General features: G+C 38.8%; 1 protein-coding gene and 1 long non-coding RNA gene across 2 annotated transcripts in view; one reads left to right on the top strand and one right to left on the bottom strand.

Annotated features, from left to right (window-relative positions):
• Positions 1-4,890: 4,890 nt before the first annotated feature.
• OXR1 (oxidation resistance 1) overlaps positions 4,891-27,354 on the bottom strand; it is a 472,825-nt gene continuing 450,361 nt past the window's right edge. Inside the window, 5 exon segments of the mRNA XM_039522142.1 lie at positions 4,891-6,876; positions 7,898-7,971; positions 8,527-8,622; positions 19,389-19,541; positions 19,721-19,843. Coding sequence (XP_039378076.1) covers positions 6,741-6,876; positions 7,898-7,971; positions 8,527-8,622; positions 19,389-19,541; positions 19,721-19,843 — 582 coding nt within the window. The 3' untranslated portion in view covers positions 4,891-6,740.
• On the top strand, positions 13,004-22,612 carry LOC120396914. The gene is made up of 3 exons (XR_005593528.1): positions 13,004-13,125; positions 17,582-17,648; positions 22,147-22,612. It is a non-coding gene; the product is annotated as an uncharacterized LOC120396914 (long non-coding RNA).

Here is a 27,354-nt window from a genome sequence, read left to right as displayed (position 1 = left end):
GGTATAGAATATACCACAGTTATTCCCTATTCTAAGTATAGCAAAATACTACTGCAGACACCATGCTGTAGTAACTAAATGACAAATGTTGATGTTTTAATGGTGAGCACTGTATCTGTGATGTTTTTCCTTACATTTCATACACAAAGTAAGATAAAACTTGCACAAAGAGGGCTTTATATTTAAGACTGAGAAACGGATGGAATGGTGGCATACATCCCCTACAGAAAAATACTGAACACAAGGCAAGACTTGAATGCATAGAGGATATGGAAATTCATGAAAATTACTGCATATTAGTATATAGAAATGATTTCCTATTCAATACATCTATAGCAATAAAGGGAAATTAACATACAGCATATATTCTCTACTTGTTCCTGAAATTAAGTGTGTGTTGCTAGACACTTGTAAATAGCTGCATTACGGAAAATGTACAAAATCAAGATGCAGGAGTAGCAATGGTAGGGACATTTTCCAGTAGACAACCTACTTCCGTGAGTGAGGAATACATGAGCAACATTTTTCCTAGTTAAACAAAGAGAATACATCCTCTGTGTATTCAGAAAGCCGGTGTTTCATAAGATGTTCTACAGCAGGGGTTGGCAACCTTTCAGAAGTGGTGTGCCAAGTCTTCATTTATTCACTCTGATTTAAGGGTTTGCGTGCCAGTCAGACATTTTAAGGTTTTAGAAGGTCTCTTTCTATAAATCTATAATATATAACTAAACTGTTGTCTTATGTAAATAAGGGTTTTAAAATGTTTAAGACGCTTCATTTAAAATTAAAATTAAAATGCAGAGCCTCCCCGACCGGTGGCCAGGACCCGGGCACTGTGAGTGCCACTGAAAATCAGCTCATGTGCCACCTTCGGCATGCATGCCATAGGTTGCCTACCCCTGTTGTACAGAATATGGGCCTAATTCTACAACCCTTATTCATGTTAGGTTGTTCCAATGAAGTCAATGGCACAATTTCAGTCAATGTTCAATGTGGGTAAAGGTTGCAGAATTCAGCAATGTAAGTTTTAAAGAAAAGTTTAAAGTGGTGTTTCTATACTATGTACCTCACTTCTATGCTGTACTATAGTATAGATTTCTATATTGTGTATAATGCATACTGGATTATAAAGACAACAGCTTCTCAAGACTATTACTTTGTAAATTTCACACAGTATACACTATTGCCAGAATAAAATATTAATTTAAGAGGAAAAAAGTTTGGGCAAACAATTTACATACAGTTAAAAATGAGAACCCAAATGATTTCCTTTGATAAGTTTCTTTCAAACTGAAAGATCAAACATCTTCTTGAAGAAGAAAAGGGTATCCGTACATTTTGCCTCAATTTTGTAAACCAAGAACTGTTAATTTAGCATTAAAACACAAATACTCCAGTTTGAACTTCCTGGTAGGCATATTTTTTGTAAGCAAATAAAACAGACCTCAATTTTTTTTTACAGGCAAATAATTCAAGAACCAAATAATATGCTCCTACATTACATCTTGTTCTAAAACAATATTAACATTGTAAGCAAGGTAACTGATCATGAAGTTAGCCAAGATAAAAACATATTACATTGCAGGTCTGATCCAATAGCCTTTTTGGTGACAATGCGACTACTCATGCAAATAAGAGCTGCAGGACCAGGCTCTAATTTGCAGATAAATATTGTGATATGAAATGCTGTATGTATTACCCTCCGTGGTTCTTCATATGAATACCGCTATATCTATTTAATTAAGTCATTTGCCTGTTGTCCTTTAAAAGGCTGTCAAAGTACAATACCTAAATGACAAATAAAATACTAATTTGAGTACCAGTGCTTGCTTATTTTTTCCATCCCTACTTAAAAGAGACATGTGTTCATTCACATATTGTCTGATATATTAACAGACCATTTTAAAAACTGAACTTCCCCTTTTAGATACTCATCCTTGCGCTAAGGTCCACAGATCTGTTATAATGGGATTTTCATAGCAGTGTACATTCAAGTTGGGAAGCAGGATCATTCTTTAAATAGGACACCCAAAACAAGATAGGTTATATTTACATATCTTGTACACCTTCCTCTGGACACTATGGCATGGAGAAAGCTTCTGCCAAAAGAAAGGAAATTACATTGGCTAGGATTGGATGACTAATATGCAGTTATGAATTGATGGAGACATGACTTCCCTGCCCGAAGACTGAGGGCTTATTTTCACTGCGGGGGTAAATCGACCTAAGTTATGCTACTCTCTGTGTACACGTACACACAAGTATATATGAAGCTGGAGTCAATGTAGCTTAGGTCAACCTACCCCAGTGTCTTCACAGTATTGAGTCAACAGGAGATGTTCTCTGGTCAATTTCACTTACTCTTCTCAGAAAGCTGGAGTACTGGTGTCAACTGGAGAGTTCTCTGCTATCTATTTAGCAGGACTTCACTAGACCCACTAAACCGATCCCTGCTGCATCGATTGCAGCAGCACTGATCTCCCTGGTAGTGGAGACCAGCCCTTAGAGTGCTCCTAAGGACCAGGGACTGAGAGCCATTGAACCAAACTATAAACCCTGTATATAAGGGAAACCACTTCAAGCCGGGGGTGTGGCAGCACCCTCAGTTCCAGCACCTATGTACTGGACTTTGCTGTTTAACAAAGGTGAAGTATTTCTGAATGTTGTGACGCCTGGCCAGAAAGAGTTAAACATCCTGCAAAATAAATAACCTTCAAAAGACATGTGGGAAGATAATGTTTGTATTTTTGTGTATGTACATATATATGAGTAGGGTTAACAATAATCAACAGTCCTTGTCTGTTGTATTTCTTTTTTCTCCTGTGACAAATATTTATTTACCAAATGTCCTTGAGACAAACTGGGATGGAGATGGTTTATGTGGATCCTCTGTATTGCAGTGACTTTAACCCACAAAGACTAGCTGAAATATGGGAAATGATTCTTTCTGAATATTAAATACCAAACAAAAATCCTCCTGAAAACCACCCCCAAATCTCCAGTTGTTCCATTTTTTTTTGTTTTTACTGTTTCTCCCTTATGAAACTCATTTTAAATAATGGGGCACTAAACATTTGAGTAATCAATAGGTTATCTAAGTTTTGCTATAAAATAGCTGAATAGTTGATTTCCTTGTTACTAACACCCATAATTTCTTTCAAAAATTCCCTCCTTGTCCATTTTATGTTTTCTTCAACTTTATAGATGCCTACAAGAGTTACTGCCCAGACACTTAACATCAAAACCTTTTAGCCCAGGTGTGAAGAGTGACAGTACAATAACAGCATGAAAATATACTTACACATCTATCTTCTATTAAATGTTTTATTGGCTTGAGATGTATTTTAATTATACAAGTTTCTTCCTGATGCATGTAATTTCATGCCTCTCTGCCCCCTTCCCCCATTCCCAGACAGTTGCTCTTTCAGTTTTGTGATCCATGTTCCCCACAGACTGAGTTCCTTCTCTGGTCCCAAAGGCTTTTCATTTGCAGATCTGCTTCACTGGGAATCAACAAATGAGCATAAATGAAGACTACATGTGAAAGAACAGGGCCTTTATCGAGATTTATAAATTGAGTAAGGACCATACTAACATTCAGTGAGAAAGCAGCATTTAAAATCAGATGCTTATGTAGCTGATAAGACCTGGAACTCTTGATGCAACGTAAATCTGATCAAACATCAACTCGGTGCACTGAGTTTATAATATTGAGACGTGATACAGATTTTGATCTGGCACTAGACTCATTCAAAATCCAATCTATAAAATGGATTCTCTCTTCGGTCTGTGTCAAGCCTCAGTTTCTTGCAATCACTGGAGCAATAAGGTTCTTGGCAGTAAGGTGGAAGGGAACTATATCCTGTAAAATTCCTGGTGAGACTGAAGCAAGGAGACATTTAAAGGTCAGAACAAAGATCTCTTTGGTGTGGTCAACACACAGCTGCACAGATTTTAAACTGTTTAAAATAACACCTTTAAAGACATTATTTTAAACAATTTATCTGAAGTCTGATCAACTGTGTGGACACTCAAATTCAAACCTGATTTATATCAATTAACCAGTTTCAAACTGATACAAATGTGTCCATACATAGGTGTGCACCAGTTTAATTAAATAGGTTCAACTTTGTGTTTAGACAAACCTTGTGTTATATCCTGTTAGATAATGTTGTTGTTTTCCAATCATTAAATGCCTCTGGGGAGACTTTAACTAGCCACTAAAGCTCCCATAAACGCAAGGCACTTTGAATTGTGTGTCAAGGCCTTTGATGTAGCTTATATTTTCTGAACATAAAATTGTTAATGCTTGGGAATTTGGCCTCAAAGTGGAGCCTCCATTCAAGCAGGTACCAAATTCCCAGGAGAATAACACAGCCCTAAAGTACAAGAGAGACAGACAGACTTACTTATTACTGGAAGAATATACACAATTTTATATCAATACATGTCCTCAAAGTCAATTATTCCAAATTTAAATTAGTTATACTAAAATCAGAAGTCTAATTCTGCAATTAAAAGAATCAGAGATCATACAGCAGAAGGAAAAAGTGATGTAGAATGCAGCACCTGAACTCTCAGGAGAGCAGGAACTGACAGTGTTTTGATGAGATGTGTTACATATACTCCTTAAGGTAAATACAAAGGAAATCTAAAACACTAGTCTTCACTCTCAGTATCATACACTGAAAGTTATATGATACTGGTATGTGAGTTTATAAATATTTACTCTTCCCCCAGTTCCAAAAACTGGAAGAAACTATTTAGTTACATTGTAGATCATCATAATATACCAAAATTAAAAAGTGGTATAGAGAAGGTCCTACATTCAGGAAGTTACTGTGAAAATAGCAATAATTGACCATTTGGCTAAATAAATTCAAACTCAAGTTTAATTTTACATGTATTTAGATTTATTTGCTATATATGTATCACTATGACCTTATAGTACTTGAAATCCATTACAGGATTGTTTATAGTCAGTCTTAACTCCACAAAGACAATAATACTGCTGTGGAAGATCAATGGGGAGAAAAGCAATTTAATATATTTACAGTTCCTTATTTTTGTAAACATTTAATCTACATACTGTACTAAGCTCTAACAAGGGTAAAGAGCTATACATAGAGACAGGAAATGGGGCCCTGTATTTCTATTCATATTGCGCATTAGCATATTATACATAGAGCATCTGCCCTTTTTCATTACCACAGCAGTAATCTTTCCTCAGATAAGTTTTTAAAACTTTTCAAAGAACTAAATATATTGAAATACTATACAACTACATCTATTTAAGCCAACCCATTTGGCTTTTATTCCATTTCTAGAATAATTTAAAGTGCTATAAGCAACCCGTTAATCAACACTTTTCTATAATAACAAAACTACTTTTAAACATTAATTTACAAGATAATATACAATGTTCATCTGGAACAGCTGAAATTTCAGCACAAAGTCAGTCACTGTCACACTTAACAGCAATTTTTTTGCATAACATAGAATAGAAGCTTTGAAAATAACTTTTGTTGAGCTGTTATTGCCACAATGGCTTATCAGTTTTCCTACAAAAGTGAACAAGAGCTACCGGTACTGTATTCTAGCCTGTCATTTTTTTGAGGTCACATGACAGTAAATTTGCATATTCCACAAGTCTACTGAGTTACAATATTGGCTACCTATAGTACATTACCCCATTTTATCAGAGCTGGTGCTAACTGTAGTTTACAACATAAATCCACTCAAAAACATCACAACTATTTTTTTCTTTTGGACAGGAATAAGCTATGTTCTTGGAGTTGATGTGCTACAAGGCTACAACAGTATATCTATAAAACAGTATATATCTGACACTTTATGTTGAAGAAAAATGCATCAATTTCATAGTCTGTATGCATAATGCCCTACTACAGCTACAAATCTGTTCACTGCATTTTACTTGATTTATCCATTAAACCCAGTGGAACTATCACATTCTCACATTCCCTTGCTATTTTATGTTTTTATCACATAGCTCAATGCTGTCCTCATTTGTCCCAAACCTGCAGATCATTAACAGCATGTGCAAAATACTCTTTAATATAATCAGCACACAACTAGAACTTTACTAGGATGTTACTGACATGTGTTTTCTAAATTGGACATTAATAAAACAAGTGGCACAACTGAATTTGGATGAATTTTCGAACCAGGACTTAGGTAATGGTATGCTCCAATACAGAATGCTAAACTTCTTGTCTAGCAGTGGCATCATGTGAATTAATCAATCAGTGGTCTGGACCAGTGTTTGCAGCGTGGCTGCCAAATCATCACACTCAAAACTTTCCTCACAGGCCCTGAAGGGGGAGCTCCATTCAGAGATACAGTTTTAATAGAAAAATAATCTTAATTGAGATATAGCAAAGCAGTCCTAAAGGGATCGTAGACCGATGTTTCGGGGAACTGAAGAGACAAAGGGGTAGACTAAAGGACAGATAATTTGGGGGGCTGGCTCCACAACAGCAAGATTAACTCAACTGACATTCAGTTTCAGCCCATGTGGCCTAGACTTATAGAAATATCTTAAGCATACAATGAAGTACGACAACTTTAAATATACTATTTCAAAATTGTATGTGGATCATCATGAAGATAACTTTAAAACTATAGTATATAAATACTGTATTCTATTGCTTCTAGGGCTTTTTGAGCTGCACTGATTCATGTCAGGTTTGGGACAATAGCCTGTAGAGACACATATACACTTATTCAAAAGCCCAGATTTCAATGTCTTGGATAATGAAGTCTTCTCTCTTAGAAAGTGTGTGATTCCCAAATGTTTTACAAGAGTGACTTCTTCCATGGTAGAGATCCCCATCAAGCCAAAGAGCAAATTCACCCCTAGAACATAGAGAAGTTATATAAAAATAATTCATGAAGGAGAACAAAGTTAAGTTAACCTAACAAATGCAGTTAGAGTTGCTAGAATTATAAATAGGGCTCTGTGTTTGTCACAGAAGTCACGGATTCTGTGACTTCCTGTGACCTCTGACTTCTGCAACGGCCAGTGTGGCTGATCCTAGGGCTGCTAAGCCACAGCTGGAGCGGCTGTGCAGCCAGCCGCTCGGGCAGCCCTGCAGGCAGCTGCACCAGCCACTGCTGGAGCGGCCCCATCCCTGGGGCCAGCCACACCGGCCGCTGCTCTTCTTTTATGGAAGAATACTCTAGTAATTTAGAACAAAATGTCTGCACTAGAAGAGCAGAGAGTGATTTAAAAAATATATACAGAAGTTGAAAATATGGGTGCTGCATTGGGGGAAAAAAATAAAGATTATGGAATACCATTTCAAGACTTTCAAGTATTCATGTCCTAGGTTTATTGGAAACAGATTTTTCTGAAAGTATTTCTTGGGACATATTTGTCAGAGTACTAGCGTTAGGACACTAACCTGGGACTCTGCAAACCTAGGTTCAATTCTCTGTTCTGCCAAAAACAACATTTTTTATAATTTTAGGCAATTTACTATATATTTCAATTGCCTTGCTAGTCATTAACTTTTTTTAAATGTTAACATCTTGTATCAGTTTCAGACAAAGCAAGTATGCTGTCAACCAGGACATGTAAAGGTATCTTGACCTATCAGAGGTAAAACTTTCTATGTCTTCCATTGCTGAAGCAATGCAAAGGAATGCCTAACAGTCTAATAAACATACAAGTTGAGTTTACAACGAGTGTTAAATGGTTTTCTTATCTGACAATTGATAGATACATACATATATCTATAATTAGCATTAAAGCTTCTTGGGCCTTGAGATTTCTAAAATTAAAATTAATACCAGTTTTACTGTGTGTACACAACATTAAACAAAGACCATTGTAATCAATTCTTCACAATGAATAACAGTATGAATCATGACTTACCCTCCCCCACCAAAAGCTAGAGAGTCCATGTCTCCTTTAATAAAAAACATATTGTCTCCTGTCCATTTGAAGACCTAATGAAAGTAGAGAATAGCAAGTTAAATATTTGAAAATTTGAATTTTGTGAATTCCAAGTGTTGTCACACTATTCCTGATCCAGAAGTCTACCATGATTCTAGTGTCAGTGAGAAAATCCACAGCTCTCGATTATACAGATATTTAAAGAGTAAATGGATTAGTTCCAGTGAACAAATTCACCTCTAAAATAATGCCTACATACACTTGTTTAGCCTATCAATCTTTCCAAATCCATACCCATATTTTCATTAACTTTTGTCTCAATTACTTCAACTCCATCTTTACTGGTATCCCCAAATATCCCCTAGCCAAACTGCAGCATATGTGGAATGCCACAGCCTTTACTATACCATTAAATTAACGTATAAGTATCACCCCAGTTCCTATGTCCCTTCCCATTCCCTTGCTCTTACCTTAATGCTAGATATTTTTTCTTGGTAGGTGTAACTGGGTCTTTATCACCCCCTTAAACATAGCTTCTTGTAGTCAACATTGTTGATACTGTAATACTGAATGGTTAAGTAAGATGTAAAGGAGTTGTATCTCCTTACCTCAAAATCTGGAGAGAAAGTAAACAGAAAGGTCTCTCCAGTGCCATAAAAGCAGTCACTCACTTTAAAAGGTTCAGAAGCTAGTGCACCAAAAACCTATAGGAGAGAAGAAAAAGTTGAGAACGAAAGTGTAAGAAGAATGCTGAAGCTACACAATCTACATTGCATCAACAAAACCTTTGTAGTTTTACTAATGACATCTTTTTCTGTTACGTGGGTATCTGACATACTGTTATCATTTTAGATGTACGTAGATTTGAAATCTGCTTTTGGGATAAGCACAGAAACCTCAAAAGATCTAATGATACCACCTGTAACGGAGATATTGCAGGCTGTTTTGTGAGGATTTTGGTAGGGAGGGACATGAAGCAACTAACAAGCAATTCTTTGCTGACTAATCAGCCTAGAATAAGAAGTGCAAGAATTAAAAATTAAAATCATATGCACAACAGTTGGAGACAGCAAGATACAAGTGTTTTGGGGGGTAATTCCCAGATCCAAAAAGATTCTGGGCTTTGCTTCCTGTTGCATACTTTCTCCTCTACTACTAATATACACTGAATTACACATACATACATCCTCATAGGTCCCTTATTATAGGCCATCTCCCTATCAGGGTAGTTTCTTGTTGGAACAGAGGTGGCTCTTTCCTTAACTCCTCATTCTGGTCCGACTGAAAGGGATGGTACAATCGCCTCAACCCTGGCAACAGAGGGTATGTCTACACTACCCACCGGATCGGCGGGTAGTGATCGATCTATTGGGGATCGATCTATCACGTCTTGTCTAGATGCGATAAATTGATCCCTGAACACGCTCCCGTTGACTCTGGAACTCCACCAAGACGAGAGGCGGAAGTGGACTCAACGGGGGAGTGGTAGCCGTCGATCCCGCGCTGTGAGGACGTGAAGTAAGTCAATTTAAGTCCATCTAAAATACGCTATTCTCGTAGCTGAAGTTGCATGTCTTAGATCGATTCCGCCCCCCTCAGTGTAGACCAGGCCAGAGCCTAATTTCATCCAAGCTCTGGGCTCTTTCCTGGGTACCATAAGAGTTTGAAATGGTTATTAGGCCTGCTTAAGACCATCACACACAGCTAGTTATTACCAGTCATCACTAGTAGACAGCATACTCAAACCCTATTAAACAAGTATTAGTTTCCCAAAAAGCAAAACATTTAACTGGGTGATTGGTTAATGAGTTAGCTGACTGGCTAACAGTGATTTTAGCAGAGGAAGAAGTTAAGAACACTTCAGAGCATAGTTTTGCATCCCTGCCCATCCTGGCTAATAGAGTCATTCCTCTATGAATTTATCTAGTTCTGTTTTGAACCCTGTTATATAATCTGCAAATGTTGCCACCTCACTTCCAGATCATGTATGAATTTGTTAAATAGTATGAGTCCCAGTACAGACACCTGGGGGACACCACTAATTTACCTCTCTCCATTCTGAAAAATTATTATTTATCTCTACCTCTTGTTTCCTATCTTTTAACCAGTGACTGATCCATGAGAGGACCTTCCCTCTTATCCCATGACAGCTTGTTTTGCTTAAGAGCCTTTGGTGAGGGACCTTGTCAAAGACTTTCTGAAAATCGAAGTGCAATATATCCACTGGATCACCCTAGTCCACATGCTTGTTGATCCCCTCGGAGAACTCAATCCTTAAGGGATATTATGTAAGCACGATCTGAACACAATTTTCTAATCAAAATAAAGCTTTAGAACAGACCCCACCATATATTCTTCAAGTCAGGACAGCTTGTAATAGGAACTTTACCAGGTCTTAACATTGGAGTTGTAAAGACAGTATGGAGCTTTATTTAAAAAGGAAAACTGCAGTGACTATTTATAATACTGTACCTTTGATAAATATTTGCTATTCACTGTAAGAATATTAAATGTGATTTCTCAAAGCTTTCTGGATGATACTATCCTTCCGAGTAGATTTTAAAAAAGACAATTCATTCACTCATTTACTCCCATTGAAAATCTCTGCCAATCACATGTATTTCAAAGTTATTTTAAAAAGTTAAATAAATTTAACAAAGCTTTATAGATTATAAACTGTGGTTACAGTAATATTTTTAAAGCAAGTTTTGCCTTATAAACAACTTTGAAAGACTTACCCAGATAGATATATGGAGATATGCCTATATCTCATAAAACTGGAAGGGACCCTGAAAGGTCATCAAATCTAGCCCCCTGCCTTCACTAGCAAGACCAACTACTGATTTTTGCCCCAGATCCCTAAGTGGCCCCCTCAAGGACTGAACTCATAACTCTGGGTTTAGCAGGCCAATGCTCAAACCACTGAGTTATCCCTCCTCCCCTTCCCTTAACTTTCAGCTGCAGCCCCAACTACCTGTGACTGATGCCCTGAGGCCTAGGGCTAAAGCCCAGAGGCAGTACAATATTTATTTGCTGTTTGTTTTTTTGTCTCCACTGCTGCCTGATTATTTCCAGTTCCAGATGGTGTCCAGTTGTCCAATAAGTCTAACTCTGGTGTTCATATCTTTGAGGTTCTACTGTAGTCTTAGAGCAGGAGGAGTTACTTGTCAGAAAAGTAATGGGAGAAAGACAATTGAGATTTGATAACTGATAATCCAAATTCATAAAAAGTGAAGACGCTCCCAATTGGTTCACAAAGCATAATCCAATTTTTCCAGTTTGATTCTAGAAAATTTTGATTTTTTCCTCCCTCTATTCCTTAAAGGGGACACAAACTAATTTTGTGCAAGTCAATTCAAAGAGTTAGATTTTGTTCACAAAATTATTGGCACTTGCTGAAGAAACCTGGCAGATACCATCTTAGTTGTATTAGCCCATAATCAAACTCGCTAATCAAGTTGATTCTAAAGTCTTTAAAAGAAAACCCACTACCACTTAACGCATTAGTTGGAAAAAGCTATTCCCCTGCTTGTTCCAAAATTCAAACAGTTTCATACAAACAGAATCAGCTCAGATGATGCCAGCAATCTGTAATATGTCATTCACAGAAAGTAAGCAAGCTATTTCACGGGTAGCACCTTATATGCCTAAAAATTTTTTTTAGTTATGACAGGAATAGGGCTCTCTTTTATATATACACACTTTACTGGCTTATTTTTGTCCAAAGTATACTTCATTGGTTGTTTTTGTCCAAAGGCTCATTAACTTAATTGCTTCTTTATATAATATTCTCTCCCACAACTTTAGTCAATGGAGTATTCTCATTCATTTTCCCTTCAGAGATACTGGAGGAAAAGGGGTGGCCCGCACTCAGGCCCCATTGACTGTCTATTACCACTCAGTCTGACCGTAATATCAGAAGTGTTTGAGCAGATGAAAGAAAACGGCCCCTGTATACTAATGATTTGGCTCATCTGATTCTAAGATTTCTATTGACAGGGTTTTATTCTAATACAGAATTTTTCTACTATGTTGAGACAAATGGACAAAAAAATAATTTAACCTCAAACTCTACCTCTAAGAGGATTTTGCACATTTTCTGCCAAAAGAGGAATTCATGAGGTGTTCAGTAAGGTGCTCTATTTTTACCTGATCTTTACTCAGCTGCTCAATTTGACACTTCTTTAAAACACAATAAAAAGTGGAAAATTTTGGAAGGCAGCAAAATTGAAGAGACTACAAAGTTCATCAGGACTAAGAAGAAGTACTATCATTTCCTATCACTAATAGACAGGAAATGTACCTTCAGATCCCTAAATAGGGAACACAAATGGCTTAACAAAGAGACCTGGGTAACTTCTCACAAGAAGAATGAAGTGAAGTTGGCAGAACATAAACATTCATAAAACATACTCTACATCAGTGCTCCTGTCCATCTTTTTTCAATACTGTATGTTAAATAGCATGGACCCCAGTCAGAACATACAAAGCCGGTACAACAATAAGCCTTGTTGTCCAGGTCAGGTACTTTGCTTCTTTTTTTTGATTTCTCAACTATTATTCAGGGACCAAGTTAATTATATTTTGCTGTACCTCCAGACATGGGGTAGCTCTGTGCCCAATTCTGTATGGTTTGGAATCCGATTATTTCAATATCTGTGGCAGCCCTTTGCACCAGTATGCCTGTGCACTATTTCACCAAACACTGTAGGAGGAAACATGCTCACAAAACACCAAGCAGTAAACATGGTACCATAACAGAAAGCTGTATCAACTCAGGGCAGGCTACTATGGTGTTAGTGGTGCTATAGTCATGGCAACCATTACCTGTACCAATGACGTGGGATGATTACTGATGTGTATGAAACAGGAAGTCATGTAGAGTGGCAGTAAAGGAAGATCATACATGGAAATTAGAGTCCCCAAATACTGCGTTGTAGCGAGCAATGTGGCTGTTTGTACATTCCCCAAAGTTTGTGCATAGAACTGCCCCCTGGCCGGAGATACACCAACCTCTGTGTTACCTCACACAGCTGTTACTCCCTGCTTCTCTGATCAACTGTTACATTCCAACTGCCACAGAACCTTTGGATTCCAACATTCCACCTGGTTCTCACAGGGCCCAGTGACAACTGAAATGTGATATTCTAAACCAAACCCCCTCATCCATGCTTGTAGCAGTTTCCATCACTCCTTCATCACTCAGGGTACGTCTACACTACGGGATTATTCCGAATTTACATAAACCGGTTTTGTAAAACAGATTGTATAAAATCGAGTGTGCGCGGCCACACTAAACACATTAAATCGGTGGTGTGCGTCCACGGTCCGAGGCTAGCGTCGATTTCTGGAGCATTGCACTGTGGGTAGCTATTCCGTAGCTATCCCATAGTTCCCGCAGCCTCCCCCCACCCTTTGAATTTCCGGGTTGAGATCCCAGTGCCTGATGCAGCAAAAATCATTGTCGCGGGTGGTTCTGGGTAAATGTCGTCAGTCACGCCTTCCGGTGGGAAAGCAACGGCAGACAAGCATTTCATGCCTTTTTTTCCCTGGATTGCCCTGGAAGATGCCATAGCATGGCAATCATGGAGCCTGTTTCGCCTTTTGTGACTGTCACCGTATGTGTACTAGATGCCGCTCACAGAGGCGATTCAGCAGTGGCACACAGCTGCATGCTTTTGCTTTTGCATGATAGCAGCGATGGTTATCAGCCATATTGTACCATCTACCATACCATAAATTGGTAATAAGATGGGCATGGCTACCAGTCCTTTTGCACTGTTCCATTTGCTGCTGTCATAAGTGCCCCTGGCTGCTCTTAGCCAGGGGCGCAAAAGCCAAAATTGGGAATGACTCCCTGAGTCAATCCCTCCTTTTTGGTATCTAAAAATAGAATCAGTCCTGCCTAGAATATGGGCAAGCGTACTAGAGAACCACTGTATCAGAGAACCAGAGAGCACAGCTGCTCTGTGTCAGATCCTGCATAGATTATGAGCTGTATGCTATTCACAGGGGGTGCTCCTGCAACAACCCCACCTGTTCATTCCATTCTTCCCCAGCCTTCCTGGGCTACCATAGCATTGTCCCCCCACTTGTGTGATGAAGTAATAAAGAATGCAGGAATACTTGTTAGTGAGAAATGAGTGGAAGGCAGCCTCCAGTTGCTATGATAGTCCACATAGGACATTAAGGAGTGTGGAGGAGAGGAGCCCAGCATCCTGCTGCTAGTCCAGGGGCAATTGAATCTTTTCTTTACACATGAAGGGTGGGGGCTGATGAAGCTCAGCCCCCTGTTGCTATGATGATGATGGTTATCAGCCATATTGTACCATCTACCAGGAAAAATTAGGGCCAGGCGCCCTTGATCGACCTGACCGATGCTAGTACGCATGGTTACCAGGCCTTTTGCACTGCCCCATGTGCCAATAGGCTGATGATGACAATGGGTATCAGTCTTATTGTACCATCAGTCACCCATGGCGGGGGGGGAGCAAGGATGTTGGTGTTGAGTGCTGCACCATCGCGTCTATCTGCAGCATTCAGTAAAGATAGGGTGACATGTAAAAGAGTCAAGAGAGGATTGTTTTCCCTTTCACTTCTGGGGGTGGGTGGGGGGTGCGTAAATTGCCTAGCTATGCCCTGACCCACCGCGGACACCGTTTTTGACCCTAGAAGCATTTGGAGCTCAGCCAAGAATGCAAATGCTTTTCAGAGACTGCAGGAACTGTGGGATAGCTTGAGTCCTCCAGTCCATGAGCGTCCATTTGATTCTTTGGCTTTCCGTTACGCTTGCCACGCAGCAGTGCGCTGAGTCCCTGCTATGGCGTCTGTCTGGAGATATTTAAAAAATGATTTTGAATTTCGTCTTCTGTAACGGAGCGCTGATAGAACAGATTTGCCTGCCCTTACAGCGATCACGTCCGCATCGTCCATGCTGGAGCTCTTTTTTTATTTTGATTTCGGACTGCATCGCCACCCATGCTGATCGGAGCTCCACGCTGGGCAAACAGGAAATATTCAAAAGTTCGCGGGGCTTTTCCTGTCTACCTGACCACTGCATCCGAGTTCAGATTGCAGTCCAGAGCGGTCACTGGTGCACTGTGGGATAGCTCCCGGAGGCCAATGCCGTCGATCAGCGTCCACACTAACCCTAATCCGATATGTTAATACCGATACTAGCGGTACTCCTCTCGTTAGGGAGAAGTACAGAAACCGGTTTAAAGAGCCATTAAAATCGATATAAGGTGCCTCCTAGTGTGGACGGTTGTGGCGTTAAATCGGTTTTACGCTCCTAAAACCGGTTTAAACGCCTAGTGTAGACCAGGCTACAGACATTCTAGGCTCCAGAGTGAGACACAGAGAGTGACAATCTTGGAAGATATGTGTTGATTGGGTGGATAGTGAATAAGGGGTGTGCGCTGTGGTAAAGACCTGTCTGGAGCTGTTGTGTACACTGGTTGTGTTGATTTGTGTTGGGTGTTGTGCTAAGAGATTTGTTCTGATTTGCACTGGTGACAGTTGGATGCAGGGTGTGACAGTGGGGATCTGTGCAGTACCCTCATACAACCAATAAAATTGGTGCATGCAAAGTAGCTGCAGGGTAAGGGCAGTGATTGGTTGTTTACTTCTAATATTCTTAGGACTCTTGGCATGACATAGATACATGCCTTACTGCAGCTGTTCACTGCATGGATGTAATCTGTAAAGTCAAAATGGCCAAGAACTTAAATTGAATGGTAACTGATTGCAAAATCCAGTGATGATGCAACCTGGTGATATTCTGAAGAAAAAACCTCTCAACTAGCTGCTCCTATTGCTTCACACTGACTCAGCCATTTTAGGTTTCAGAGTGACAGTGACATCCCTGGAATCTTATACAGATACTGTGAACTTCAGTTATTAAAATAAGCTTTCAGTATTGAAGGACGTCATATCTTCATATAAACCATTCTTTTCTCTACTTTTATATTCAAGGTGTTATGCTTTCAAGCATGACAAAATGGAATCTTTACAATTCAAATAACTTTCCCTTTCGGGATCAGGTTGTAACTGCACCTTACAACTAGCAGGGGGAGGAGGGAAGGCACATAGGGGGAGCATGCAAGCAATAAAAAAAAAAACATCTAGTGCTTCACACAAAAGCCACTGAAGTTGCAGTCTGCGTTCAGAGGAGTGCAGGGATTATTCTCCTGGTGCACATCTCTCCATGGGGAAGGGAGGAACAGGGAGGAGGTGAACTATGACTATAATTACCTTGCAAAACAGGCCAACCTCAAGCAAGAAGATCAGGCTATACCAGGGGCAATCTGCACTGTTGCCCAGCACACTGGGCCCTTCAGAAATTCCCTGTGGTGTAATATTGCTCTCCACTACCCCTAAAGCAGGCTAGTGGCTAAATGCTACAATTTAGCTTTTAATAAGTACAACCTTACAACATATAGTATAGTTTGTATAGTACAACATTACAATCATATGCTCCCCCTTTTCTTATGTTGTATTGGAGGAGATTTTGGAACTTTTTTTTTTGGTACATTTGTTTTGTTTTATATATCTGTATCATGCAAAATGCAAAGCGCTATTTTTAAGACATATTTCTAGACCACATTGTAGTTCTCCTGTAAACATTTGAAAGTGACAAGAATTAAAGTAAGCCCTCTGCAGGAGAAGGAAATCAGACGTGCATTTTGTGATTATGAGAGACTTGGACTAAAGTTATTTTCTTTGTCTTGGAACATTTCACAGTTTAGGAAAGCTACCTGCAGTATTCCTCAAATGAACTTTAATAAAATACCCATATTAAGGTAAACACATACATACATGGAGTCTGGGAGATATGAATCAGAACTTTCACCCTGCTAATCAGAAACTAGTAACTTTTAGTTTTATAAACTGTATTTTCACAGAAGTAACAAGACTCATGTTTAAACATTAATCTTAGATATATTTTCACCTACCACACATATGAGCAGGAAGTCATAGTACACTTAAAATTATTTCTTGATTTACAGCCAGACTCAGTCTTTGAAGCACAACTTCTCTAGTGCTTCGGCTATTCCTTAAAAAACACCTCTCTGCTAGCTCAGAAATATACAAATACCCTCAGAGCTGGCACTACATCCAGTTCCAAAGCAACATATAAGATCTTTTGTACAGTATAAGATGTGCATCTCATTGCACATTCCTTGCTTCCAGTTAATCCTCCAGCACAGAAAATGCTGCTTTGTGCAAACTATAAAAGGCTATCTTTGCTTGGCCTTCACACTACCTTGTTGGGCATTTTTGTGAACACACTACAGTAGAACCTCAGAGTCATGAACTGACCAGTTAACCACACATTTCATTTGGAACTGGAAGTACACAATCAGGCAGCAGCAGAGACCAAAAAAAACCAAACCAACCCAAAACAAACAAAAAAAAACCCAAAATATAGTTCTGTGTTAAACGTAAATTATTAAAAAGGGAAAGCAGCATTTTCTTCTGCATAGTAAAGTTTCAAAGCTGTATTAAGTCAATGTTCAGTTGTAAACTTTTAAAAGAACAGTCAATGTTTTGTTCAGAGTTATGAACATTACAGAGTTACAAACAAGCTCCATTTCTGAGGTGTTCGTAACTCTGAGGTTCTGCTGTATCAACTAACGGTATGATTTTATGTTTCTGTTTCAGATCATCTCAATATAATTTGTGGACAGAGAAAAGCTAGCACCCCATACCAGTAGGGAAAGAACTTCCGGTTCGTGCAAACTGCAGCATTTAAGTTTTTAAATTTATCTCTCCATCAACCAAACCTATGCTGTTTTGAAAGCACACCATAGCTTCTAGAACAGGGGTCGGCAACCTTTCAGAAGTGGTGTGCCGACTCATCATTTAGTCACTCTAATTTAAGGTTTCGCATGCCAGTAATACATTTTAACATTTTTAGAAGGTCTCTTTCTATAAGTCTATAATATATAGCCAAACTATTGTATGTAAAGTAAATAAGGTGTTAAAAATGTTTAAGAAGCTTCATTTAAAAACTAAATTAAAATGCAAAGCCCCCCAGACCAGTGGCCAGGACCCGGGCAGTGTGAGTGTCACTGAAAATCACCCGTGCCATAGGTTGCCTACCCCTGTTCTAGAAGGGGTACAGCATATACTACAAAAATAACAGTTACTTACCCCACAGTAACTGTTTCTTTGAAATATGTTGCCCACATGGATTCCACTTCTGGTGTGTGAGATCAGATTCTTTTGTCCAGCAGTGTATATCAAGGGCACAGGCACGGCCCCGATGTTTTCACACCCCCAACCATCCCTCAGTTACTTCATCAATACAAAATCCAGAGGCTAGAGCACTCTGTAGATGTGGGGTCATGGAATCTGTGCTGACAACACATCTTGAAGAACCATAGTTACCATCTCTTAAAGTAGGCAGAAAAGGTTTGTAGAGTGTCCCATCCCCAAGAGGCATGGCATGCAAGAGGGACAAGTTTTAAATCCCAAGATTTAGTGTCAGCCAATTCCAGGGTTAATACATAACCTAACCTAGATAGATAGATGAGGTAGATATTATATCTATCTATATCTATCTCCCCCCACCCAGTCTCCCTCCTCCCCTCCCCAATATACATCTTTTGCCAACAGGCAAACTATAAACTAACTCCTCAACCTAATGAACAATAAGCTAGCCTAACAACTAATTGTGCAGTGAGCCAAGTAAGCAGACACTGCTGGGGTTCTATTTGGTTCCACAGCAGGCAAGAAGGAACTGAGGAACAGCTGGGCCTGTTCCGCCACTTATGTTCTCGGGTGGAGGGATGAGGTTGCGAGAGTATCACGGGTTGGGGTGGCCCCAGTACACACCCCTGGCCAAAATAATTTAATCTGTATGTACTGGTTGCATGTGCACCAGAAGTGGAATCCATACAGACTGTCCCTCAAATAATTGATTATTTAGCACTGAAACTACTATAAATGTCTTTTTACATCAACTGGGCAGATGGCCTAATCAACACTGTAACCTCAAGATGACGGTTGCTAAGATGTGCATATCTATCACTAAGGGAACTGTACAGAGATAGGTAACCTATGTCAAGCAAGTTGGCTATCTACTCTTAAATAGCAACGACTATCCATCTTCCCCATTTTTGGGTGGGACACAGATTCTGTGCCTTATCAATCGTTTGAGGCTCTGAGCTGTCTGGTTCTCATTTTTTATTTAAGAGAAACAAAAATGTTATTCAATAATAAAATGTTAGAGGATTTGCAACAGTTGTGGCTTGACACTGGATTTGCTTCATCTAAACATTTCCCAGAAAAATGCCATTATCAAAAATGGTCTGCATAATGACACAATTGTAACACCAATACATAACCATGAAGAGGGATACACTTAACACAGGCAATTTTATTACTAAAACACACTTATGTTTCAGCTGTTCATTTGTCTATTTTAAACAGCAGTTCTGATTTTTTTTGGCCATTATTTCCATACCTGCCCATCACTATCCTTGATAACCATTAGTACAGGAGTGTCTAGCCCCAACATAGTTCGATACAATGTCTTCAAGCTCATGCCATGCTTTGCAGTGCTGTAGACAAGAGTCCATGGATACCCAATAGTTCGCGGAGGAAGGTGCTTTGTGAGCTGTTAACAAAACAACAAAGATTCTCTTATGCATTTAGTAACTACATTTTTTTAAAAATAAGCTCTTCAGAACAAGGTCCCTGTTATTTAGTTGTAACTTAACCTGTTACATGATGTTTAGGATACTTACAGAACACAAATAATATTGTTCTATCAACAGTTTTATTTGACAACCATACCTTTTCAATTTGGTCTGACTGCAACAATTCACTAGGATCGCTAAGATTTGGCCGAAATGCTTCAGGCTCCAGGTCTGTTTTGATATTTGTGGCCTGCTTTGGATTTATGTCTTCCCTTGTTATCTGCAAGGCAGGAGGAAATAAATAAGCACTCCAGAAGGTAGGCTAAGCATTCACAATTCTCTTACAGAGGAAGTATCATCTTCACTGCATTTAGGATTGTACTTAATTATTGGAATTTTGTATTACGTTTGTTATATTAGGCATTTGACATGGAGATCCCTGATTCTTGTGGTAAACTTATTAAATATTACAGTGAAATTATTGCTTGCACATGTACTCTAATATTTAGGAGAAGGTTTTTCACACACCTTCGTGTTCGGCGTTGAATATGGACTTTTAGAATTGACTACAATTAAAAGCCAAAGTACATGATCTCAACCACTGCGCAAAATGTACTGTTTTTCTAATAGTAATAAAAAGGTGTTTGAGTTATATACATTTTAAATGCAGAACGTTTATTTCAAGTGCTTTATGCTCATTGCTCAAAAGCTAGAGATTTTAATCAATACTCAAAGAAAATAAATTTTAAAGCAGTTATGATGTGAAACTTTTAAAGCTCCTAATACACATTTAGAATATCTGAAAGCAGGCTTTGTAAGTGGGTATTAGTTGCTTAAAGAATTTGACTGGGACTCAGGAGCCGTGGGTTCTATTCCCAGCTCTGCCAGTAACCTACTTGGTGACCTCGGGCAAGTCACTGCCCTTCTGTGCCTCACTTTCCCCATCTGTAAAGTGTGACTAATAATATTGACCTCTTTTGTAAAGTGATTTGAGCTCTACTGATGAAAAGTGCTAAACAACAGCTAGGCGTCATTGTTATCTTAAGAGCCTGAGACAAAGCTCCCTGAAGTCATGGGAAAGAACCTTACGGACTTCACTGGATTTTTGATTGGCCCCTATGCATCCATCAGAAAATACTTGAAGTCAACATTTGCCAAAATATGGTTTAGCACATACATCTCCTATTCTAAATACAGGGAAAAAACTGCAGTGTTTCAGATACCAATTTGTGGCAGCTATTTCCAAATGCTAAGTTTTTAGATGGTGAACAGTTTTGACACAAAAAGACAACTTTCCAATTTATCAGATTCTATGTGAAACACCTTTTTCAACCAGTAAAAATCCAGAAGTTAAATAAATTCTAATAATCCATTAAACAGCTAAGAAAAATCAAATTTACTGCCTATCACAGGATACTTTTTATATGTTTAAAAATAATCTTATAAAATATGAAGGTAAGGAATATTTGTATAATAGCAACTTGATTACAATATTAACATTAATCCTTAAAATTGAGAAAATTTGCCTTATTTAGTCATTTTGAGGAGGGCACCAAGCAAGGCTCAAGCTTTCCATAACTCAGCATTTATCTCAGACTAAAAGCATCTGTTAGCATATAATTTCACAAAGCATCAGCCAAGTATATATATTCAATATCACCTTCCAATTACAAATATTATTAAGTACTACTTATACAGCATATGCCATTTGGTCTCTTCAGTCCCAAATTTCACACTGTCAAGGGCATGTTTGAGTACAGATTCTACAAAACATAACTGCTGTTCAAGAGTACCATAAAATGTTTATATTCTATTTGGTTCTTTAATTTTTATTACACTACTACATGCAAAACATATGCTGTCTGTGTTGTTGATTTTACACAATTTTTACCACTCATAAGGCATCTGTAAGCAAGTTAACTTTCTTGTTAAAATCTAAAGCTCCTAAACGCATACTACAGAAAGTATTATAACATTATCACTGTCAACTAATATTTTGACAGTGTAACAGATCAATAAGACAGCACTTTGACTACCAAATTAAGCAGAGGCAGCAAACCCATGAAAGCATTTTTCTCTGTATAGCCTTTTGCAAAAGCTACTCAGAAACAAAATGAAAATCCAAACTTCCAACCATTTCATTAGCTAGATACTTAGAAACACATATTAAATTAAGATTATTTCATGTTTTCAAAAAAGTTCTTAGATATGCTTTCATTAGTAAACTTGGCATAATGTACACATCAGTTCCAAAGCGTGCATATGCCAAAGTACATAGAGAAATACCTAAAGAGAATGCAAGGTCAATTCAAGATTAATATCCGATAAATCTACAGAATTAGTTCTGAACTGCTGTTTTAGGGATTGGGAGTTCTAATTCCAACTCCACTAAAGGGCAAAACACTTATCTACCTTATATGGAAGTTGTGAGGCTTAATATTTGCAAAAAAGTTCGAAATACTTGTAGGATCTTTTTATATAAGAATTTAAGACTTCAAATATACATACAGCTGAGTAAGTCCTTATTTAATTTTATAAACAGCTTACTTTTTGTAAACAGAGTCTCTTTTGCATTCTTTTTAGGAAAGCTTCTACCCAACTCAAACCACCACATCAGAACAGAAATTAAAACACAAGTCCTCATCACTCTGGAAACCATGTAGTAATGAGAACAAAGTTTCAAAGATGACAGAAAATTCCTCTGATTTTAAACTCTGAAATAATCGTTTTGTCACAGAGCTACAGCACTCTCTTTTATCAGTGTATAAACACATATCCAAGAGAAAGGAATTTTCTGCAGGGTTCTTCTAGTGTTGTAGCCAAGACAAACCCACCGAATATGGGACTTGCCCTGATCAAGGCCACTACAGAGAAAGATGTTTTAGTCTCTGGAGAAGGGATTTAACTACGAAGAGGGCACCTTGAGGCGTCTGCAGAGCGTGCGCAGTTCTTCACTATTTAGAGCATCGATCCTGCGGTGATACTCAGCCACTGACACTACCTGAATATGGAGACAGGAAGAAAATAATTCCACTGATAGTTGGGGGGGGAAAAAAAGGGGGTGGAGGTAAGAAAGAAAAATGGAGAAGTGTAATGGGGGGAAGGATTTGCAATGACAACAAAATTAAAAATTAAAATGTTACAGACATTTACATCTGCAAGGACTTGATGTTCATGTAGGATGTTTTTGACTTATGATGAGTAAATACAATGAAGATAGAATTTCATACACAAATTGCACCAAAGATCTGGCACATCTCAATGTCCTAATGTATGACTATAAAGTAAATCTGATACGACAGTCCATAAAATTATGCTGCTAAAATAACAAATAAATGTGCACAAGAAAACTTACTGCACAATGTGATAATGGTTTAAGCCCCTTATGGTATGTCACAAATACAGGTAAGCACGTAGTTTGTCTTTTAGAATAGTAAAGCATAAGTTACTATTTAAAAAACTATAGTTTAAGTCAACCTTGTCCTAAGGAGAGGTTTAAAGCTGAAAAACTGAAGCCTAAATAGTACTAATCATTATTCCTTCACAAAAATCCTGGGGATGTAGGGCTAGAAAAAATTACTATCAATTGATTTTTAATTCTAATTGACAGGCAAGTAGCTGTTAAGTTAAAGAATGCCAAGATGTTATATTACCTCTTAAGCCTTTTCCTCAGACGTGCATTTATTATACTCCATTCAGTACTTTCATTTTTTTCTTTTGATTCACTGCTTTCTTCCTTGGCATGCATATAGCACTGCTTCTTTTCCTACTGCATGTAACTTCATCTACCCTTTAAACTATAATTCATCATTCCTGTGAAGGTTTTGTCATGGTCCAAATGTCAACTATACTTTCTATACTATACTTGCATTAAAGACCACCTTCCATTCCATTTGTAGCTCACATGCTGACAGATCACCTCTCCTTTAGTTCCCTATATCAAGCTATTCTGAGAAACATTTAACATACAATCTAGAAACTAAAAAAAAAGTACTATAAGTAAAAAGGCAGAAATCATCACCAACATTTTCCCTCTTGTGTACCAGAAGTCAGGTACTTAATATATGGCCTGATTTTCAGAAACGTTGAGTAGCCATAATTCCCAGTGACTTCTATAGAACTGAATGGTACTCAGAACTTCTGAAAAAAAATAATCAGGCAGTGTATTCAGGTACCTAGCTTAAACCACTCAAGCTGAAAAATGTTGGTCTCCATATTTAAACGTTTGTGTTAAGAAATACCTTGTGCAAATATAACAACATATCTCTTTGCAAGCCAGAGGTCTAAATTTTATAAAATATTTCAAACTCAAGACTTACTGAAGGTCTAGGGGAGGGGTACCTTTGCCTTAAGAGACCTAGAGGTACTGTAGTTATTTGTTCACAATAGCAAACAGAATGTAAAGAAACATATTACTGTGCATTGAAAGGAGTCCAGTATAAATACAAATCAGTTTGTAGCAACAGAAACACAATACTACAAGGATGCCTCAACCACAGAGAAACGATTGCACAGGATACATCATGTTATCTTAACTGGTTAACCCTACTTAGTGTTGTTTTGTTATTTTATTTTTATTACTACTAAGAGGGCAGTGAATACAAACACCCCAACACAAAATGTATTTTCCAAAGTGTCCTGAGTGTTGAAGATTTCTCTCCAAGCATAGGTGCCCTATGCTCTTGTCTGAGGCAAGTGGTTAGGGGAAAGGCTGTAAGGGTTTTGATGACAAAGTAGTATCAGCAGCCAATTGCTTGTTCAAATAAATACAACTGTGTACATATTTTAGAAGAATCATATAGGGCTAAGGTGCCAGAATCTTTGACAGTATGGATTTAAAATTTAAAACTTTAGCTCATTGCAACTTGGAGGGTGGGAGATTCCAAGATTAAGGTAGGAGGAGGAAATTGAGATTGTACTGGCATTTTTTCTTCCAGCTATCAATCCAATTCTCTTGCTGAAACTCTATCCTCTCCCCGCTTCTTTGAGCCTTTTTCTTTCCCACATTTATCTCTCCTCTTCCTCACTTCATTTTTTGTTAGTGTCTCCACATCTTAGATTTCAACCTTTAATCCCTCTCCTTTCAGCATTTCCTTTTTTCTGGAGAGTGCATGAAACCTCCTTCTCACACAGGGGCGGCTCTAGAAAATAGGCTGCCCCAGGCAGCGAGGTGTGCTGCGCCGCCCTTCCTCGGTCCCGCGGCGGGTCCCCTCTTCCCGCGGCTCCGGTTGAGCTCCCGCGGCAGGTCCACCGGAGCCCCGGGACGAGCGGACCTCCCGCAGGCATGGCTGCGGACGGTTCGCGGGTCCGGCGGCTCCGCTTGAGCTGCCGCAGTCATGCCTGCGGGAGGTCCAGCCGAGCCGCGGGACAAGCGCCCCCTCCGCAGTCATGCCTGCGGCAGGTCCGGTCGTCCGCGGCTCCGGTGGACCTCCCGCAGGCATGACTGCGGAAGGTCCACCGGCCCAGCCTGCCGCCCCCTAGATTTGGCCGCCCTAGGCAACAGCTTGGTTTGCTGGTGCCTAGAGCCGCCCCTGTTCTCACACCCTAACCTCAAAAGGCCAAAAATCACAACAGTTATCCAGTTAAAGGGGATTTGATACTGTGTAAGCATGGAGAAGCAAAACCAAAAAAGACAGAGCCCAAAGAAGATCATAACTTTGAGCAATAATTCAGAAACAATCTGGGTGAGACTGCCCCTCCTCCTTTAAAAAGAGGGAGAGAGAGAGATTGCAAATGCTGTTATAAACCTAGTTCCAAAGCTAAGCACCAAAGCACACAGTACTACTGTCCCCAATTCCTCTTGAGGGCAGGCTACAGAAGGATTCAGACTTTTTTTTGGGGGGGGGGGGAAGAGAAAAAAGAAAAAAACCTTACTGAACTGGATAGAAAGAACGCTAGTTTCCATCATCACTAGTTCAAAAGAAGAAAATCTGCAAAAAGTACACAGCCATAGCACAGTGTTAATTCATGCATTTGGGGCTGTGCCTAACAAACAACACCCCACATTAAAAAAGTGTGTATAAATAGGATTTTTGCAACCCTTGCTTTTTTAGAGGCCTAGTAGTGGAGACAAAAAAGGGCCCTAAGTTTGAATTTGAAACTAAGAAAGGATGTTATTGAATTCTAGGCCAGTAAAGCTGGTTATTCATTACTTGTACTGTGGCAGCATCTAAAGGCCTTAGCCCCATTGTGCTAATAAGCACTGTGTGAATACAACTAAGATTTGGTCCCCGCCCTGAAGAGTTTAAGCAGAAGACTTCAGAGACCAGGTGGATACAACAAACAGATGGAAGGAGCACAATGTAAGCCAAATGGCAAGGTGTTTGATTTATATTTTTCAAACTGATATTTATAAAATGTCCGAATGTTCAGTTAGGCCAGGCTACCCTCAGAAAGCTTTGCTTTACCGGCTAAGTGCTCATAACATGGCTGCACTTCATGCTGGCAAAAGGGCAATTCTGCCAATATAGCAAATTCCAGCTTCCCTGCCCACCAGCCCCAAGAGAAATAGTTTAGACCAATCTTTCAGAAGTGGTATGGCAAGTCTTCATTTATTCACTCTAATTTAAGGTTTTGCGTGCCAGTCATACATTTTAACGTTTTTAAAAGGTCTCTTTCTATAAGACTATAATATATAACTATTGTTGTATGTAAAGTAAATAAGGTTTTAAAAATGTTTAAGAAGCTTCATTTAAAATTAAATTAAAATGCAGAGTGCTCTGAACCGGTGGCCAGAACCTGGGCAGTGTGAGTGCCACTAAAAATCAGCTCGTGTGCCGCCTTCGGCACGCGTGCCACAGGTTGCCTACCCCTGGTTTATACCAACAAAAAACACAGGTTTTGCCAGAATAGCTGTGTCTAAACTAGAGGCTTTTGCTGGCACAACTGTGTCAGTCACAAATCACATCGCTGACCAATACAGCTATGCCTGCAAGAGTCTGAAGGCTTAGACAAACTGTAAGAAGAGGGTTTTTTTTGTTTTTAAATAGAAATGTTAAGGTATATTTGGCAAAGAGATAGAAACACTTGTCTGTATGGGATATTTTTCCTCTTGATAAAATGCACCTAAAAAGCTAGCAGTAGGTATTGCTGTATTCCCACGAAGTGGACACAGAACTGGAACATATCTTCCTTACTTAATTGGAAGGCACTCCAGAACTAGACTGTTCTTTTAAAAAATAAATCTGCCAATTTAATGACATTGCTCTTTCAATAGCATCACCCAGCGTACAGGTTTACGGTCAAAAAAACAGAAGCTTTTGTATCCTCTGCACATGGTGATAGTGAGAGTAAGATAAAAGCAACCTGAGACGGTTACATATTGAGGGGACCATTGAAAGAATTAGGATGAACAATTTGCTCTAGACCACAGTGAAGTCATACAAACCTGATGTAAACAGTGTGCCTTTTTACTGGATGATATAAAACACTTTTTTCTTGCAGAGCCAGCTCCAACACAATCAGATCCACTTTTAGTTCTATAATATTTGGTTAAAAATTATCAAGCTTAAATTATCTTTGCATATCTGGAACTTTTCCCAATTAATTTGTTCATCTCATTCAAACTCTCATTAGAAACTGAATAACATTTTAAGACATTTCTAGAGGCTATAGCTGGCCTAAAAAGAAAATAAAGGGACCATTCATGAACTGAACACTGTTGTGAAAGGATATTTACATCATTTGCAGTGAAGCAAATATGAACAGTGCCTTTTTCTGTGAGTTATTTTCAGTTTTCCCCTGAATATGTATTCCACCACAGGCCCAATATTGCAATCCTTAACACTTTCA

This window comes from Mauremys reevesii, linkage group 2, assembly GCF_016161935.1.
Source record: "Mauremys reevesii isolate NIE-2019 linkage group 2, ASM1616193v1, whole genome shotgun sequence".
Lineage (NCBI taxonomy): Eukaryota > Metazoa > Chordata > Testudines > Geoemydidae > Mauremys > Mauremys reevesii.
Note: the sequence above shows the minus strand (reverse complement) of the source record. Positions and strands in the feature narration are given on the sequence as shown.